An 18,023-nucleotide genomic window follows, 5' to 3' on the forward strand; every position below is an offset into this window, starting at 1 on the left:
TATTTAGGCCTTAAGCGTTCCCAGATCTGCATTGTTAAAAGCTGTGGCACATAGTGAATTGTAATTTAAAGTGATTAATCCTAAATCATGCCCTTATGTGGCAGAGTCCAGCTGTGTCTGACACCTTTATCGTATCCAGTCGTAATTCCTACATTTCTTTTTTTGGTATGCTTCTCATAATTGTGAGTAATTTCTTATATAACTAGTGTAATTTTGGTCATCCTTTACTAGACCGTAACATCCACGTAGTCAGAAACAGTGTTTGTCTATTCATTGCAGCATCGTTAACCCCTAGCACAGGCCCAAAGTGTAGTAGGTGTTCGATAAATATTAGCTGAATGTACAGACCAATAGTAAGTACTTAACAAAAAAGTAACAGTACTTACAAGGTGGGATGTTATAGATGACACAGGTGAACCAGCGGAATAATGACTTCTGTGGGGAAGTTCAAAGAAAGCATTATATAGGAGCTAACTTTGGAGATGGGTCTTCAAGAGGGTAGATTTGGACAAAGAGATAGTGGAAGGGCATTCCAGGGCCTTCAAAGGCACGCACGAAGGAAAACATGAGACCTCTGCAAAAAACTGCAGGTAGTTCAATTTGTCTGGAAATGTAGAGGTGTAAGGAGGCACCTTGGGAAATATGGTTGGAACTGGTGATGAGGGATGGTACTGACTTGAATAACAGGCCAAGGATTAATCCTTTTATTTTGGGAGGGTGAAGTGGCAGGTTTACAGGGGAGTGTTGCTCTTGTCATTTATCTTAACCAGTGTTTATTGGACATCTTCTGGGTACCCGCATCGGGGTAATGATTGCAAAAGAGCTTTTTATTCTTTTAAAATTTATTTATTTTCGTTTTTTTTTTAATTTTTATTTTATATTGCAGTGTAGTTGATTTAAAATGTGTTAATTCCAGGTGTACAACAAGATGATTAGTTATACATATATCTATTCTTTTTCAGATTCTTTTCCCGTATAGGTTATGACACAGTATTGAGTAGAGTTCCCTGTGCTATACAGTAGGTCCTTGTTGATTATCCATTTTATATATAGTAATGTATATATGTTAATCCCAACCTCCTAATTTATTCCTCACCCCCCACCTTTCTGCTTTGGTAACCATAAGTTTGTTTTCTAAGTCTATGAGTCTGTTTCTGGTTTGTAAATAAGTTCATCTGTATCATTTTTTAGATTCCACATATAAGTGATAGCATATGGTGTTTGTCTTTCTCTTTCTCTGACTTCACTTACTACGATAATCTCTAGGTCCATCCATGTTGTTGCAAATGGCATTATTTCACTCTTTTTTATGGCTGAGTAATATTCCATTGTATATATGCACCACATCTTCTTTATCCATTCATCTGTTGATGGACACTTAGGTTGCTTCCATGTCTTGGTTATTGTAAATAGTGCTGCAGTGAACACTGGGGTGCATGTATCTTTTCGAAATATGGTTTTCTCAGGGTATATGCCCAGTAGTGGAATTGCTGGGTCATATGGTAGTTCTATTTTTAGTTTTTTAAGGAACCTCCATACTGTTCTCCATAGTGGCTGTATCAATTTACATTCCCACCAGCAGTGTAGGAGGGTTCCCTTTTCTCCACACCCTCTCCAGCACTTATTGTTTATAGACTTTTTTTTTTTTGCGGTACGCGGGCCTCTCACTGTTGTGGCCTCTCCCGTTGCGGAGCACAGGCTCCGGACGCGTAGGCTCAGTGGCCATGGCTCATGGGCCTAGCCGCTCCGCGGCATGTGGGATCTTTCCGGACCGGGGCACGAACCCGTGTCCCCTGCATCGACAGGCGGACTCTCAACCACTGCGCCACCAGGCAAGCCCTGTTTATAGACTTTTTGATGATGACCATTCTGACTGGTGTGAGTTGATACCTCACTGTAGTTTTGATTTGCAATTCTCTAATAATTAGCGATGCTGAGCATCTTTTCATGTGCTTTTTGATCATCTGTATGTCTTCTTCGGAGAAATGTCTATTTAGATTTTGTGCCCATTTTTTCTTTTTTTTTGATTGGGTTGTTTACTTTTTTGATATTGAGCTGTATCAATATGAGCTATATGTATGAGCTGTTTGTATATTTTGGAGATGAATCCCTTGTCGGTCACATTGTTTGCAAATGTTTTCTCCTATTCTGTGGGTTGTCTTTTCGTTTTGTTTATGGTTCCCTTTGCTGTGCAAAAGCTTTTAAGTTTAATGAGGTCCCATTTGTTTATTTTTGTTTTTATTTTCATTACTCTAAGAGGTGGATCCAAAAAGATATTGCTGCAGTGTATATCAGAGAGTGTTCTGCCTGTGTTTTCCTCTAAGAGTTTTACAGCATCCGGTCTTACGTTTTAGGTCTTTAATCCACTTTGGGTTTATTTTTGTGTATGGTGTTAGACAATGTTAAGAGCTTTTTATAAAGTACTGTATTTTAAAAAATTTAAACACAACATTATTAGCCATAATGAAAGTAACTATAATTCTTTAATATCATCTAATTGTCAGTTAATGTTCAAATTTCCAGAGTTGTTTCAAAAATGGCCTTTTACAGTTGGTTTCTTCAAATCAGTATCCAAAGAAATCCAACACTGCATTTTGGATATGTCTCTTAGGTCTTTTTAAAAAATATAAAACAATTTCTCCCTCCCTTCTATTTTCCCTTGTGATTTGTTGAGGAAACTGCATCATTTGTCCTATAGACATTTCCCACCAAATCCTTGTGGTGTCATTTAACATGCTTCTCTACCCTAGCATTTCCTGTAAACTGGTAGTTAGATGTAGAGAGTTAATTAGATTCAGGTACAATTTTTTTACTTGAAAATACCTCATTGGGTGTGCTCTACACTTGCTGTTGAGCCAAATCAGGAAGATGAGCTGTCCAGTTTTCTCCCTTTTAGTGGTAAGATTGATCAGTGGATTCCTGGATGGCCTGATTCATCCATTATGAAGCTGCCCATCAGTCTTTCACCTAATGATTTTTGCAGCCATTTATGATTATTGCTTAGATCCACCATTTCATTGGGGTTACAAAATGGGTATTTTCCGTTTTTAGCATTCCTCCTATATTTATTAGTATCAGTTATCCTATAAAGAACTTTTTTTCAAAACTGTTGGGATACCCTGAAATACAGTTCAGGCAGGAAGGACAGGATGAATACTTGGTTTGTTCCTTTTGTTAGTTTACAGAATAACAAGTTTGGGTCTTGGCAACTTTTAGAGGTGACAAGTGAGGTGTTTCTCCCCCCACCCCCTTTAATTATGAACTCATGAATTTTTAACATACTTATATTTCAGTCCATTGCGAATACTATTTTCTAATGCTCAAATTGTCCCATTTTTGGCTGATGGGGCCTTGATCAAGTTGGGCCTGTGTCTTTTTAGCATAAACCCGTTGTCTTTAATCACTTCCTTGTTTTCTGCCCTAAATCCTGCTCAGAGCTCATCGCTTACATGTTTTATTATGGCCTGGAATTGACCATTTCTCAAAGGAACCCTGGTTTCTTTTAGTGGAAAATGGTATGGGTATGTTAAAACCACAAATTGGATATTGGGAGTACTCATGGCACTGGGTTGTCATTACTTCTAAACATTTTCAATGGCCAGAACCAGAAAGAGAAAAATACATCATGACTTCATACTGATATTTCTAATCCAAGTTTAAGATTATGAGATTTTTAATTGATTTCTTTGATTTACTATTTATATTCATTTCCTCTTATGCTGAAAATATTAGTTCTTAGTGTCATTAGTCCAATTATATATAGGTCCAAAATAACAATAGTAGTATGACTAATACTAAATAGTTCACTATTTCTTTATGGTTCTATTTGTCCTTACGCTGTATCCCACAACCCATGTGCTGTCAAATTACTGTGTTTTAAATTCATTTGAAATAATTCTCTGTGTGATTTCATTACCAGTTTGATATACAATTAGGTATATTTGTTTTTAACTTTGGGGGATTGTGTTTTTCTTCTTTTTGATTTGGTCCCATTTTGTAATGTTGTGAAACATTTACATGGTTCTAAAGTTGAAAATACGTGTAACCCAGTTATTTTCGGAGAATAAACCTCCATCTCAATTCTCCAACTTTCCCCTACAGTTTAGAATTTTTAGTAATCAATGATATCCTTCCATTTCTTTCCTCCTTAACATGAGCAACTACATTTCCGTTCTGTTTCTTTTTTTAAATATTTTGTTTTTTTATTAAAGTATAGTTAATTTACAGTGTTTCAGATATGCAGCAAATTGATTCAGTTATACATACATATATATATATATATATATACTTTTTCCGATTCTTTTCCATTGTAGGTTATTACATGATATTGAATATAGTGCCCTGTGCTATACAATAGGTCCTCATCGTTTCTCTGTTTTATATATAGTAATGTATATCTGTTAATTCCAAGTCCCAAATTTATCTCTCCTCCCCCCTCCACTTCGGTTTCTTTTTTTTTTCTTTTTTTTGCGGTACGCGGGCCTCTCACTGTTGTGGCCTCTCCCGTTGCGGAGCACAGGCTCCGGACGCACAGGCTCAGCGGCCATGGCTCACGGGCCCAGCCGCTCCGCGGCATGTGGGATCCTCCCAGACAGGGGCACGAACCCGTGTCCCCTGCATCGGCAGGCGGACTCTCAACCACTGCGCCACCAGGGAAGCCCACACTTCTGTTTCTTAAATGCATATTATTCTGCATTTTACCTAAAATCCCAGACATCACTCTACAGTGGAGTATAGAAGTCTTCCTCACTTCTTTTGACTGGTCCACAGAGCTCCATAGTGTGGATGTCACATACTTTATTCTGTCAGTCCCTATTAAGGACATTTTGACTGTTTCTGGTCTTTTGCTGTTAAAAATAGAAGCACTGTACTTTTGGCCTTACACTATAAAATGTGATAAAAATGTAAGATGGTGTTAGTACTGTGTGTGCAGAGTTTCAATTAAAAACAAAAACAAAAACAGAAACAAAAAACTCCTGGACAGGAAAGACGAGCAATACCAAAGCAAGTGAGAGAGGCTCTGTTCGCCGCTCTCTCGGTACTGTTAAGAGTTAGGCCAGGATTTAAGCAGGCATCACGCTCAGTAAGTGTTTTGGGGAGGCTAAATTCAGTAACATTCATTCTGTCAACAAACAGGTATCCAGCGCCTCCCTTGTGTTAGGAGCAGCAGAAAGACCTCAGTGTGTGATCCCTCCAATTCTCGAGCTTTTCTTTCTACACCATCAGATTTATTAGGCTTGTCTACTCTAAAACATTGTTGCTTGGGGGTTGAATATTCAGACAGAGTTGGGCTGGAAGATATGAGGCATATGAAGCAGGTTATTATTTATATTGGGGGAAGAAACTGCACACATTGTCTTTTTACCTGAAACCTGCTCTTCTTCCTGTGTCCACATGTCAGAAAATGGCACCGCCATTCTCCCAGGCCAAAACTTAGACACATACCTCAACTTCCTGTTCCCCCCATTGAGTTCTTCATCCAGTCCTTCCAAATAACTCTTAAATTCGTTAGTTTCCCTCTGTTCTCACTGCCACTGCATAATTTTCACCACAGTCATCCCCTGGATTATTACAACGGCCTTCTAAATAGTCACTCCCTGAACCACTCTCCACACCACAGCCAGAATTTTAAAACTACTTATTTAAAAACACTGTGTGTCTCTGAGATAAATCGTACCAGTGTTTTCTTAGGTCAGTCTCCCAAGACAATAGAAATAAAAACAAAACTAAACAAACGGGACCTAATCAAACTTACAAGCTTTTGAACAGCAAAGGAAACCATAAACAAAATGAAAAGACAACCCACAGAATGGGAGAAAATATTTGCAAATGATGCGACCAACAAGGGCTTAATTTCCAAAATACACCAACAGCTCATACAACTCAACAGCAAAAAACCAAACAACCCAATTGAAAACTGGGCAGAAGACCTAAATAGACATTTCTACAAAGAAGACATACAGATGGCTGATAGACACATGGAAAGATGCTCAACATTGCTAATCATTAGAGAAATGCAAATCAGAGCTACAATGAGGTACCACCTCACACTGGTCAGAATGGCCATCATTAAAAACTGTACAAATAACAAATGCTGGAGAGGGTGTGGAGAAAAGGGAACCCTCTTATACTGTTGGTGGGAATGTAAGTTGGTGAGAAGGTAAGTTGGTGTAGCCACTGTGGAAAACAGTATGGAGGTTCCTCAGAAAACTAAAAATAGAACTATCATATGACCCAGCAATGTCACTCCTGGGCATATATCTGGACAAAACTATAATTCAAAAAGATACATGCAACCCTGTGTTCATCGCAGCACTATTCACAGTAGCCAAGACATGGAAACAACCTAAATGTCCATCAACAGATGAATGGATAAAGAAGATGTGGCACATATATACAATGGAATATTACTCAGCCATAAAAAAGAATGAAATAATACCATTTGCAACAACATGGATGTACCTAGAGATCATTGTACTAAATGAAGTAAGTCAGAAAAAGGAAGAGAAATACCATATGCTATCACTTATATGTAGAATCTAAAATATGGCACAGATGAACCGACCTACAAAACAGAAAGACAGTCATAGAGAACAGACTTGTGGTTGCCAGGGGAGGGGGGTGGGGGAGGGACTGGGAGTTTGGGGTTAGTAGATACAAACTATTGTATATAAAATGGATAAACAACAAGGTCCTACTGTATAGCCCAGGGAACTATATTCAATATCCTGGGAAAAACCATAATGGAAAAGAATATGAAAAAGAATGTATGTGTATAACTGAGTCACTTTGCTGTACAGCAGAGATGGGCACAACATTGTAAATCAACTATACTTCAATAAAAAATAAATTAAAAAAGACCACTATGTGCCATTCACTGGTCTAAATGCTTTACAAATACATATTAAGTCACTGAATCCTCATAACAACCCTGTGAAGTCGGTATTATTGTCAGCATTTTTAGGGAGGAGGAAACAGGCACAGAAGCAGGATTTGAGCTCAAGCAATCTAGCTTCAAAACGTGTATGCTCTTTGCTGCTGATCTTTTGAACCCTAGGCCTGATTTTGTCACCCTTGCCACAAACTCAAGCATTTCCCCATTGCTCCTAGGGTAAACACAAACTCTGATAGGGTTTCTTAGGCCCCTGAACCTCTCTGGCTTCATTTTGCTCCCCCCCGCCCCACCCCCTCACTCCCAGTGGTCCAGCCATAGCAGCTCCCTCCTGTTGCCCAGAGAGTCATGCTTTCTCACTCTCAGGCCTTTGTATAAGCCATTTCCCCTGCCTAGATGCTTCCTAGGAGCATATTTGCCTACTTTTTTTCTCTTCCTTTAGGTCTTATTGAGCTGTTCTCCCAGGCAGCTTTCTCTGATCCATACCTAGTATGGACTACGGAACCCAGCTGTGTGCTCTCATTATACCCTGTAACTTTTCTTTATCTTGGCCTTGTCTAATTGCATGTAAATGACTGCCAGTGTGTCCGCTCCCTGAGGGCTGTCCTGGGTTTGTCCATGCCTGGCTCTCAGGGAAAAGGTGCTGGATGAAAGGAGAAAACTTGGAGAGATTAGGCTTTTTGTTCCGAGTTGCACAACTAATGAACTTTAAAGCCAGTGTTTGAACGCAGGTCCTTCTGACACCGGAAATTGTATTATAAACCACACTGTGATATTGTACTTTGGGGTTTGGTTGTTTAAACATTACCCTTGGGATCCCTGGGTCTCTTCAAATTGTAGCTTAACTCTGTGGAAAGGCTGACTTTGCTTAGATTCTCTGTACTCACTGTCTTAAATGCAGTTTAGTCATGTTTGCCAGTGCTGTTTGTACAAATGCTTGTGCTCTCAGATTCTGTCAGGAATCAAGTGTTTCCATCAAAACAAAGAGCTTGGCTCATTCTTTTTAAAGGAATAACCCCCTTCCCTAATATGTATGCTGTAGAGCCCTAGAAATGTCTTTTGAATTATCACTGAAGGGATGGTGCTTGCCTCTGAGTTTACGTAAACTCATAATCAGTGCTATTTTGTTATACAGGTTTCCCCCACTATCTGAAGGTAGAGCAGCGTTCTGATGAAACCTGTCCTAAGCTGAAATGATGTACAGTGAAGAAACAGTTACTTCAGGACACATCTTGCTAACGGATGCACAGAGTAAATCAGGATAAAGCACAGATACTCACAGACATAGTTCAAAGCTATGGCGGCTTGATGCTGAGCTCCCTCCTGGGGAGGGAGCTTCGTGAGGCCACTGTTGCTGCTTGGGGTGCTCACTGCCTCTCTGAAGGCTCGCTGCAACACAAACACTGAAGGCTACTTTTGCTTTTCGCCTTTTTTTTTTTTTTTTTTTTTTTTTGGTAAAAGCGAAAATCCTCTTCGGATTTTGGCTAGTGAAAATAGGTACTAGTTGAAGGTCTTTCATAAGAGGAAAGTGCCATACAGTGAACTTTGGAAAAGCAGGGGAAAGCCTAATACAATGGGGAATGGGTGTAGAACAAGGGTATTTTATCCACCTGTGGTTCAAAATTTGTTTTTATTTTTTTAACTTTTTAATTTTTAAAAAAAATTATTTATTTTTGGCTGTGTTGGGTCTTCGTTGCTGTGCGCGGGCTTTCTCTAGTTGTGGTGAGTGGGGGCTACTCTTCGTTGCGGTGCACGGGCTTCTCATTGCAGTGGCTTCTCTTGTTGCGGAGCATGAGCTCTAGGTGCACAGGCTTCAGTAGTTGTGGCACGCGGGCTCAGTAGTTGTGGCTCATGAGCTCTAGAGTGCAGGTTCAGCAGCTGTGGCGCAGACTTTGTTGCTCCGCGGCATGTGGGATCTTCCTGGACCAGGGATCAAACCCGTGTTCCCTGCATTGGCAGGTGGATTCTTAACCACTCTACCACCAGGGAAGTCCCCAAAATTTGTTTCTTTGTTTTTTTTTTTGCGGTACGCGGGCCTCTCACTGCTGTGGCCTCTCCCGTTGCAGAGCACAGGCTCCGGACGTGCAGGCTCAGCGGCCATGTCTCACGGGCCCAGCCGCTCCGCGGCATGCAGGATCCTCCCAGACCAGGGCATGAACCCATGTCCCCTGCATTGGCAGGTGGACTCCCAACCACTGCACCACCAGGGAAGCCCCCCAAAATTTGTTTTTAAAATTTAAATCTATTCATGACAATTCCTTCTTCCCTCCATCTATAGTGGAATTGAATTAAAGCATTTTCACTAGTGATGGAGAAATAGAATTATATAATAAACTTATATAATCGCAAAAAGCATTTCAGCTTGAAGTATTCAGTGATGATACATTATATTTTTTTCTGTAAAATTACACATGATGTGGTTTTTGTAGATGCCTGCCTGGTTTTGTTAGGCAGTAGTTCTAAAGTGGTTTTTCTGCCTGATACTTCCACTCTTCTTCCCTTCTTAGATGTGTGTATGTGTATAGCAGGGTGCTAATTTCCAGGTAAGTTTCAACCTGTGATTTACTTACTAACCTGCCGGGACAAAAGATTTGTTAGCTAGTCATCTTCTCTATCTTAAACCCTAGACATGTGGTATCCTGCTAGTCTTCTCTGTAACGTGTTACGTCCTGCTTGGTATTAGCACAGTTATCTAAATACATAATTGGTATTTGTAAATTATTTGAAGATGTAAGTAAATATAGAAAAGGACTTTGCAGTCTGATTAATAAAGCATCTTTTGATCTCAGATAACTTTCCAGGATTCTGTGTAATTAAAATTTAAGAATGCAAATGTATTACATGAACAGTTAATGTTATGATTAAGTATAAGCACCGCGTGAGCAGGGACTTGTTCACCACTGTGCCTCCAAAGCCTGGAACTGTGCCTGGACACATAGTAGATATTCCATTCTTTAATGATTAAATCTGAATTTACAATGAAGACTGGAAAAATTATAAAGTAGTACTTTATACCTAGATAATGGCACGCTTTTTTTTTTTTTTTTTTTTTTTTTGCGGTATGCAGGCCTCTCACTGTTGTGGCCTCTCCTGTTGTGGAGCACAGGCTCCGGATGCTTAGGCCCAGCAGCCATGGCTCACGGGCCCAGCCGCTCCGCGGCATGTGGGATCTTCCCGGACCAGGGCTCGAACCCGTGTCCCCTGCATCGGCAGGCAGACTCTCAACCACTGTGCCACCAGGGAAGCCCCAATGGCATGCTTTTAACAATCAGATTTTTTCAGTTCTGTAAATTAGGTGCTGGGGGTACAGGGATGCAGAGATATGATTCAGATCCTCATTCACTTTACTTATTCAACAAATATTTATTGACTCCAGTTACTTTGTACCAAGGCACTGTGCTAGGAGTTGGGAATACAGGAGTGAATTGTCATGGCTCCTGCCCTCATGTTTCTTTTGGTTTGGGAAGAAGGGAGTGGGAGTGGAGGCAAGCTGGAAACTTGGATGCACGAGTTGTAAACCAGTTGATATATTTGGCTGGAAGAATATTTTTGTCGTTTTCTTTTTTTCGGTTGTCACTCTCGATAGTGTCATAGTAATCATTACTCATCTGGTCCCTGTAAGGATTTGAGTTGTTGGCCTTTGGCTTAGAATATGATGGGAAGACTTGACATGCAGATAATGAGATTACAATGTGAAAATTGCTGTCGTAGTCCCCTGTACCGATTGCGGGGAGACTTAGGAAAAGCAACTCCTTAGCTGAGGCGGTGAAGAGTTAGCACCATGGCATGGTTAGAGAGGGCTGGATGGAGGATCCCAGATCCAGGTTCAGATGTGTGTGTGACTTAACTTCTTTGAGCCTCTGGCTATTGATCTGTAAATGAGGGAAGGGTATCCAGGCTGTGCTCCAGTGAGCCTTTGTGGACCTGCTCCCTCCCTGTGAGCCCCCAACAAGGGCATCCTGCTTTTTCTGTTCTGCATTTTGAACTTCTCTGAAAGATTGTGCTTGAACAGTGAGTTCCTTGGCTAAGAAAGTTTGAAAATCTGTGGACTAGGTGATCTCCCAAATTTTTCTAGGCCTAACACCCAATGATTATTACTTTAATATTCCACACATGGTTACTGCTAATATGATAGCCTCCCTCCTCCCACCCCCCAAAAAGCAGCAGCAACTTCTTATCAGGTAAAAATACCTTTTGTTCCTATAAAAGGTCATTTGATTGAGATGAAGGTCACTCAGAGGGTCAGTGATGATCTGAGTTCAAAACCCAAGAGTTTTAGTTCTTTATAAACTACTTTTTTTCTCTCCCCACAGTGGTCCCATATGGCAAAGCCTTAAATGCATCCTTTAAAAGCTTTTTTTGTACCTTCTGAAGGACTTTGGAGAGCTACACACTTTGTTGTTTTAACGTATCTATTTCTTTACATTTCCTCCAAGCTCTCCTCACTATCCAGATATTTATGTAAAAATATAATGGACTTCTTTGAGAGCATCTCTCCTTGCATATTGTTTGTTCCATTTTTTCCCACTTTTCCTTTGCTCATGATAGAATCCAATTATTGTGAAAATAATTGTGACCTCAGTGAGCAACAGGAACTATTTTCACATACCTCTTGCCAGGAATTAGGCCCAAGGGAAGGGAACCCCACAGAAGGAGAAAGGAGACAATAGAAGAAAGACTGCATGAAGAATTCTTTTAACTCTTATTAAGTATGACCTTAAAAATTACTTGATCCCTTTGAGCCTTAGTTTCCTCTTCTGTACAATGAAGATTGTAGTACCTCCTATAGAGGGTTGTTGTGAGGATTAAAAGATGTAAATTAAGTGCTTAACCTGTTGCTTGACCTACAGTAAAGCCCTTCATAAGCTACATTCTCTCTCTTCTTTCCCTTTTTCCTCTGCTTTTCAATGTACCTTTTCTCTTTAGGAACTTTCCTTCCTTCCTTCATCCCCTCTTTTCCACAAATATTTATTAAACTCCTACTGATGTATGCCAGGCATTGCTCTCAGTGCTAGGGATACAGCAGTGAATAAAATAAGGTACTCATGGAGCATACATTCCGATATCCCCTCTTCACTAAGATGCAGTTACCACCAGGGACTAGAATACAGAATATATAAAGAACTCTTACAACTCAATAATAAAAAGACAACCCAGTTAAAAAATGGGGAAAAGATTTGAATAACTATTTCTATTGAAATATGAAGGACCAACAAACAAACACATGAAAAGATTCTCAACATCGTTAGTCACCTGGGAAATGGAAATCATAACCACAGTGAGAAAATAGCATACCCAGTAGGATGACTGTAATCTAAAAGACAGAGAGTAACAAGCTGGCAGTGATGTGGAGAAATTGGAATCCTCATACCTTGTTAATGGGAGTATAAAATGGTGCAGCAGTTAGGAAAACAATCTGACAGTTCCTCAAAATGCTGAACATGAGTTACCATATGACCCAGCAATTCTGCTCCTAGATATCTGCCCAAGATAACTGAAAACATATGTCCATATATAATGTACCTGGATGTTCATAGCAACATTATTTATAATAGCCAAAAGTGGAAGCAACCCAAGTGTCCCTCAACTGTTAAAGGATAAAATGTGGTATAGCCATAAAATGGAATTATTATTCAGCAATAAAAACGAATGGAGTACTGATACATGATACAGCATGGATGAACCTTGAAAACATTATGCCAAGCAAAAGAAGCCAGTTACAAAAGACCATACCTTGTATGATCTTGTTTATAGTAAATGTCCAAAATAGGCAGATCTACGGAGAGAGAAAGTAGATTCGTGGTTGCCTAGGGCTGGTTGTGGGAGTCGGAGGGCAGGAGGTGGGTGATGGGGAGTTGCTGCTAATAGGTGTGGGGTTTCTTTTGGGGATGATGAAAATGTTCTAAAATTATCTTACAGTGGCAGTTGCACAATTCTAAATATACTAAAAACCACTGACTTGTCCACTTTAAATGGGTGAACCTTGTATATAATCTATATCCCAGTACAACTGTTAAAAAATGTAATTAACCCTTCTCTCTTCTAACTTCAACCATTTTGTGGGTCCTTTCTCCTGAGCATGTGATTATGCTGTGGCCTCCCATCCTAAAACAAAGCAGGACAAAATACACACACCACCGTGGGCCCCCTTGCTGCCACCATTCTTTTTCTTTCCTTCACAGCCAAGACTCCTAAAAGTTAGAAAATAAGTAATTTAGAAATAGTTCATCATAGAAGAGTTAGAAATTAATGGATAAGCAGAAAGAAGAAAAATTTTGGACATTTAACCTCACTGTCCAGAGATAATCATTATTAACATCTTATATAATTTTAGCATTAATTTAAAAAGTTGACACCTTCTGTTTTTATTTTCACACAGTACTGTTATAAGGAAAAGCTTATGTTAAGTTACTATACTAAGAACATTGGAATTTTTTTTTAAAGAAAAATATCTGAATCTTCTGGAATAATGTTAAGCCTGGTGGGTTTCTATGCATGATTTGATTTTTTTTTAACTTTTCAGAATTGTTTAAATCAAATTTGGGGTCATTAAAACCTAATGCTTTGGAAGCGTTCATGCTCATTAGAGTGTGGATGGAATACGTAAAGCCTTGTTGTATTTTAGGCCATGCTTATTACATGGCTTTTGCTTAAGCTACAGCCTGATATCACAAGAGGATTTCAGTTTTAAATATTTTAGAGTGTGTTAAAGCCCCATGCCCTATGAAATAACAATTTCATGGATTCCCTTCAGCTTCTGTGGACTGTTCAAAATGTCTGGCTGACGTTGGCTGTGAATTAAGATGTCAGCTGGTAAGATGGATTTCCTGCTTTAGAAATCCTGTTGAGCTAATTTCATTGATCTTTTCTCCTTTTTGCCCATGTGCAGAATTAGACTGGCTGAGCAACCCAAGCTTTTGTGTTGAAACCATAACATCTCTGAGCCAACAAACTGAAGAGGTCACAGCCTTTGTTTCTGAAGAGTCGCTACTGACCAGGTAGTTTTTTTGATAGGTGGATGTTTAGTCTTTGTCAGTGTACCATCTATAGCTTAGTTTGAATGATGCTCCATAGAAAACCCTGTGATAAAAGAGTTAAGTAAAACTCTTCCTTTTACCTGATGTAATGAGGTAATCTTTGACTATTTTCCCTTATCTCACTCTTAACAGATTATCCTTTTTTTTTCCCTTTCCATTGGAGTGGCAAGTACCTGACACAGTTACTGCCAGTAATTAGGCCACAAGGGAAATGGCATCATTGTGACTCTTAAGTAACTTTATTAACCTCATTAGTAACCTTTAGAATATTGTAATTCAGATATTTCTTTAGTTGCATAAAGATAGAAGTTGCATGCAAAAATAGAACGATAGGATAAAACCTCATGAAAACTTTGGGGAAAGCAAAATGGCACGCATCTGTACCCAGCTTTGAAAGAATTTTGTTATAGATCACTGGATTGAGAAATGAGCTCTCTCACAAATATAGGCCAAACGGTCTCATTAATATGATGTACTCTAAAAGTGTAGGAAGCTTTTAGAAATTGAGAATAATTAATGCATGAGAGGGAGTAATGAGGAAGATCTTGTTATAACTTTAAAAAACAAGGACCAGAGTTAAACCTTTTTTTTTTTTTTTGGCATTAAGGATATGCTGGCATAATATGTAAGACTGAAAATAAACCTTTTATAGCATTAAAAAAACTGTATTTGATAAAATAACTGGTAGATTAATTTAAAAATATATAGCTATGAAAATATAGGTTTACAAGCTTAGAAATCTTAGAAAGATTAGAATTTCTTTGGCTGATGTTATTTTAGGTCCAACTCTTAAATCTTTAAGGTGAGTTGCAATCCAGGAAGGTACTGTATAATGTATGGGCACATAGTAAGTCGGTGTGGGCATTTATAGAATTTCCTGTTGCATATTTGTTTATTTGCATACTTACTTACATATTATTTCCCTAATTCTCTTTTGAAAATAATTCTAATGTTGCTTTTCCCAACAGGAGTCCTCTGAATTCAGAGCCTTCAGATGAAAGTGACACTAACAAAAAGCCCAAACAAACAAGCAGAAAAAAGAAGAAAGAGAAAAAGAAGAAAAGGAAGCATCAGCACCACAAGAAAACCAAGAGAAAACGTGGGCAGTCAAGTAGCAGTGGATCTGAGTCATATACTGATTCTGAAAAAGACATATCTTCCAGAAGCATCAGAAGCAGTAAAAAGGAATCAGAGAAACCGAAGTAGGTTTTCTATTCTCAGATACCTATGATTTTTCAAATCTTGATTTTTTTCTCCCTTGATCGTTGCCACAAGTTAGACATCTGAATGACTGTTTAGCCACTCAAAATGGAGTCAATAAATACCTCAGTAAAGTGGGAAAAAACCAAAAAGAGCTCTATCATTAGGTCAACATAAGAAAAGAAAACTTTCATTTAAAAGAAAAATAGGACCATGATTTTATTTGAGAAATATTATTTAGACACAGTAATGATTGTGTCAAATCTGATTCAGACAAAAAGTCTACAGGATTTCTGAAAGGTGGCAGATGTGCCTTACAGTGGGCATGTGAACCAGGTCACTACTTAGCTTTACACGCTTTTGTAACGAGTAAGAAAAATGTCTTCGTTCTCTTTCTTGATATGTCTTCCTTTCAGTCACTCACATCAGAACCCCTGTGTGCATAACACACACACACACACACACACACACACACACACACGTTAAGGTTAATATAGCACTTAAAAATAATCATTGCTTTTGTCCTTATTTCACATTTGTTTAGAACCACTGTGTTAATGGTATAGAATGGCTCATGACCACAGCATTTCCTTTCCTTGGGGGCCTTTTTTCTCCCCGTGTTTCGCTCTGCTGTCTACGCTGAGCATAGTGTTCCAGGTGTTCTACAGGTTGACCCCAGAGCAGGTGCTTTTCCTCTCTGCTTAATCTAACTTCCTCTTACATAGGGAGGCACTTTTCCCATGCGTGAGACAGGTGGTTATGTGGTGAAACTACTTGAATTATTATTCCTCATTTAACTTTTTTTCTTTTCTTTGTTCATGTGGTCTAGAAGAGAGAAAATTTAAGTCCTGTCCAAGGCATACTTGAAAAAATTTAGTGCTGTTAAGACTTTTGTGACTCTTCAGGGATTATTTGCTCTTGTGGTGTGCTTAGAAGTCCCATTGATGTCCGTGAGAGCTCTGGTCAGAGTGAGTCTGGAATCCGGCCCGTAGTCTCCAGAGAGGCAGACACCGTAGTCTTCCGGGACCCTTTTGTCAGCAGATCAGTGTTGGAGAATGCCGCAGTCCTCTGTGGCTCAGAGGACCCAGATTTATTTAGCCTTCTCTGTGTCTCAGGTGCTATCCCTGTAACCCTAGAGGAGGAAGGAATAAAGGAGTCTAGCAGCAAGGTTTCGAACTTGGCTGAATTTCTGTGGGCGGGAACCACCCCACCTTGCTTGCCTTTGAGTCCCCCCAGCGGTTGGCACTGGGCCTGATGTGGAGTAAATGCTGAAGTACGTTTTTGTTACATGAATGAATGGATGAATATACCATTGATATTGTTGCTTTTTTGGTATGTCTTCAAAGCAAAATACATTAATTGCTGTGTGTTCTGAAGACTCATCTTTAACTGTCTTTTTTTTATGGCTGAGGAAAATGAGTTTTAAAGGATTTCCTGAAACTGTACAGGAACGACCATAAGAACTTGAAAGATAGTTATTTTCAGCCTGTGCTTAACCACATCAGAGGTGATCTTTACAGCCTCTTGATAGTTTTATGATCCAGACAGCATTTTTAAGTCTGTTGATATTTTGTAGAATATCCCCATTAAGATCAGAGTGGATTGTTCTTGTCTTTGTCTTTTACTTTCTCACTACTCACTTCTGCAGTCTGTTCCTGGGGCGGTGACCTGGAAGAATCGTTTGTTTCTGTACAGACAAGGAGTAAGATATTACTGAGTTGTGAGAGTCTTTCCGTGATGTCAGGAAAGTGGCCTGGAGGGAGGGGTGGGTTGCATACCATATGGGACTCTATTTCAGGGTGATCAAGGGACAGCTTCCCCAGAGGTCACAGCTTATAACTGACCTTTGTCTCCTAGGATGAGCTCTTCTTCACCTTCAGAGGGAGGCGCATCCTTCCTCTTACACAGCCTAGACCACAGCCTGCTTCCTGACCGCAGTACCCAGTAGGGGAGGAATGAGGGCTTGTTGTTCCCCAGGGGTGGTCGGCAGCCTGGCCCTTCCCGCCCCCTCTCCGCACTGGCTTTCCATTTCTTTCTGGAGTGTACCGATCTCTTTCTCTCCCTTTGCTGCCCCTTTCAGTTTTTGTCATCAGAAAACCCTCCACAGTTGTTCTGGAGGGGAATGTGTTAAAAATCACCATGTATTTTAACCCGAGATGCATCATTCAACAAATATTTATTGAGTAGCTACTTTGTGTCCCTGAAATACCATTCCCTTGTGTTGCCAGCCAAGAATGATTTAGAAGCCTTTAGAATCTTTATTTCTATCTGGGCAGAGCCAAAAAGCAAAGATGGAACAACACTTAATGGCTGTTTCGACTACTTTGGCACCTTCTTGTGTCAGCAGCATTATGAACTGATTTTCTTTAGAGGAAGAAAGATGTTAGATGCCAGAAAAAAACCTCCCTCTTCTTTGACTCCTAGGGAACTGGTTCCCTTTGTATCTGAAAGTCTGCCAAGTCACAAATTGGTTCAAAGGGATAAATAAGGGTCTTGTCTTATAGTGGACTCTCTGCCCTTTAGATAGAGGTCCGGACGTATAGGCAAAACACCCTACACAGAGCCCAGACTATAAAAACGAGACTTAGACCATACATAAGTAGCACGCAAGACTGAAGCATTCAGAACTGTGGCTTTGTTGCCGTTGTTGTTAAGTTTTTAATTGGAATAAATTATCTGAGCACTTTCAAGAAAGTTAGGCAAAGTTAGGGCAGCCTTATCTTTCTCTCTCTCTCTTTTTTTTTTTAGAAAAAACCTTGTTTATAAATATACTTGAAAATCAAGTTATAATCATTTAAATGAATTTTTTTTTAAAAAACACCTGTATCGGGCTTCCCTGGTGGCGCAGTGGTTGAGAGTCCGCCTGCCGATGCAGGGGACACGGGTTCGTGCCC

General features: G+C 39.6%; 1 protein-coding gene across 5 annotated transcripts in view; it reads left to right on the plus strand.

Annotated features, from left to right (window-relative positions):
• The window catches only part of NRDE2 (NRDE-2, necessary for RNA interference, domain containing), a 47,652-nt gene that overhangs the window by 675 nt on the left and 28,954 nt on the right, over window positions 1–18,023 (plus strand). For all 5 annotated transcript variants that reach the window (XR_009518303.1, XR_009518304.1, XR_009518305.1 and 2 more), the window contains exons 2-3: window positions 13,782–13,890; window positions 14,898–15,131. Coding sequence is in view for 2 of the 5 variants with exons in the window: in XM_060004053.1 (XP_059860036.1) it covers window positions 13,782–13,890; window positions 14,898–15,131 (343 nt within the window). In the remaining 3 variants the exon portion in view is untranslated. The remainder of the gene's footprint in view (window positions 1–13,781; window positions 13,891–14,897; window positions 15,132–18,023) is intronic.

This window comes from Delphinus delphis, chromosome 2, assembly GCF_949987515.2.
Source record: "Delphinus delphis chromosome 2, mDelDel1.2, whole genome shotgun sequence".
In the NCBI taxonomy this organism is placed as follows: domain Eukaryota; kingdom Metazoa; phylum Chordata; class Mammalia; order Artiodactyla; family Delphinidae; genus Delphinus; species Delphinus delphis.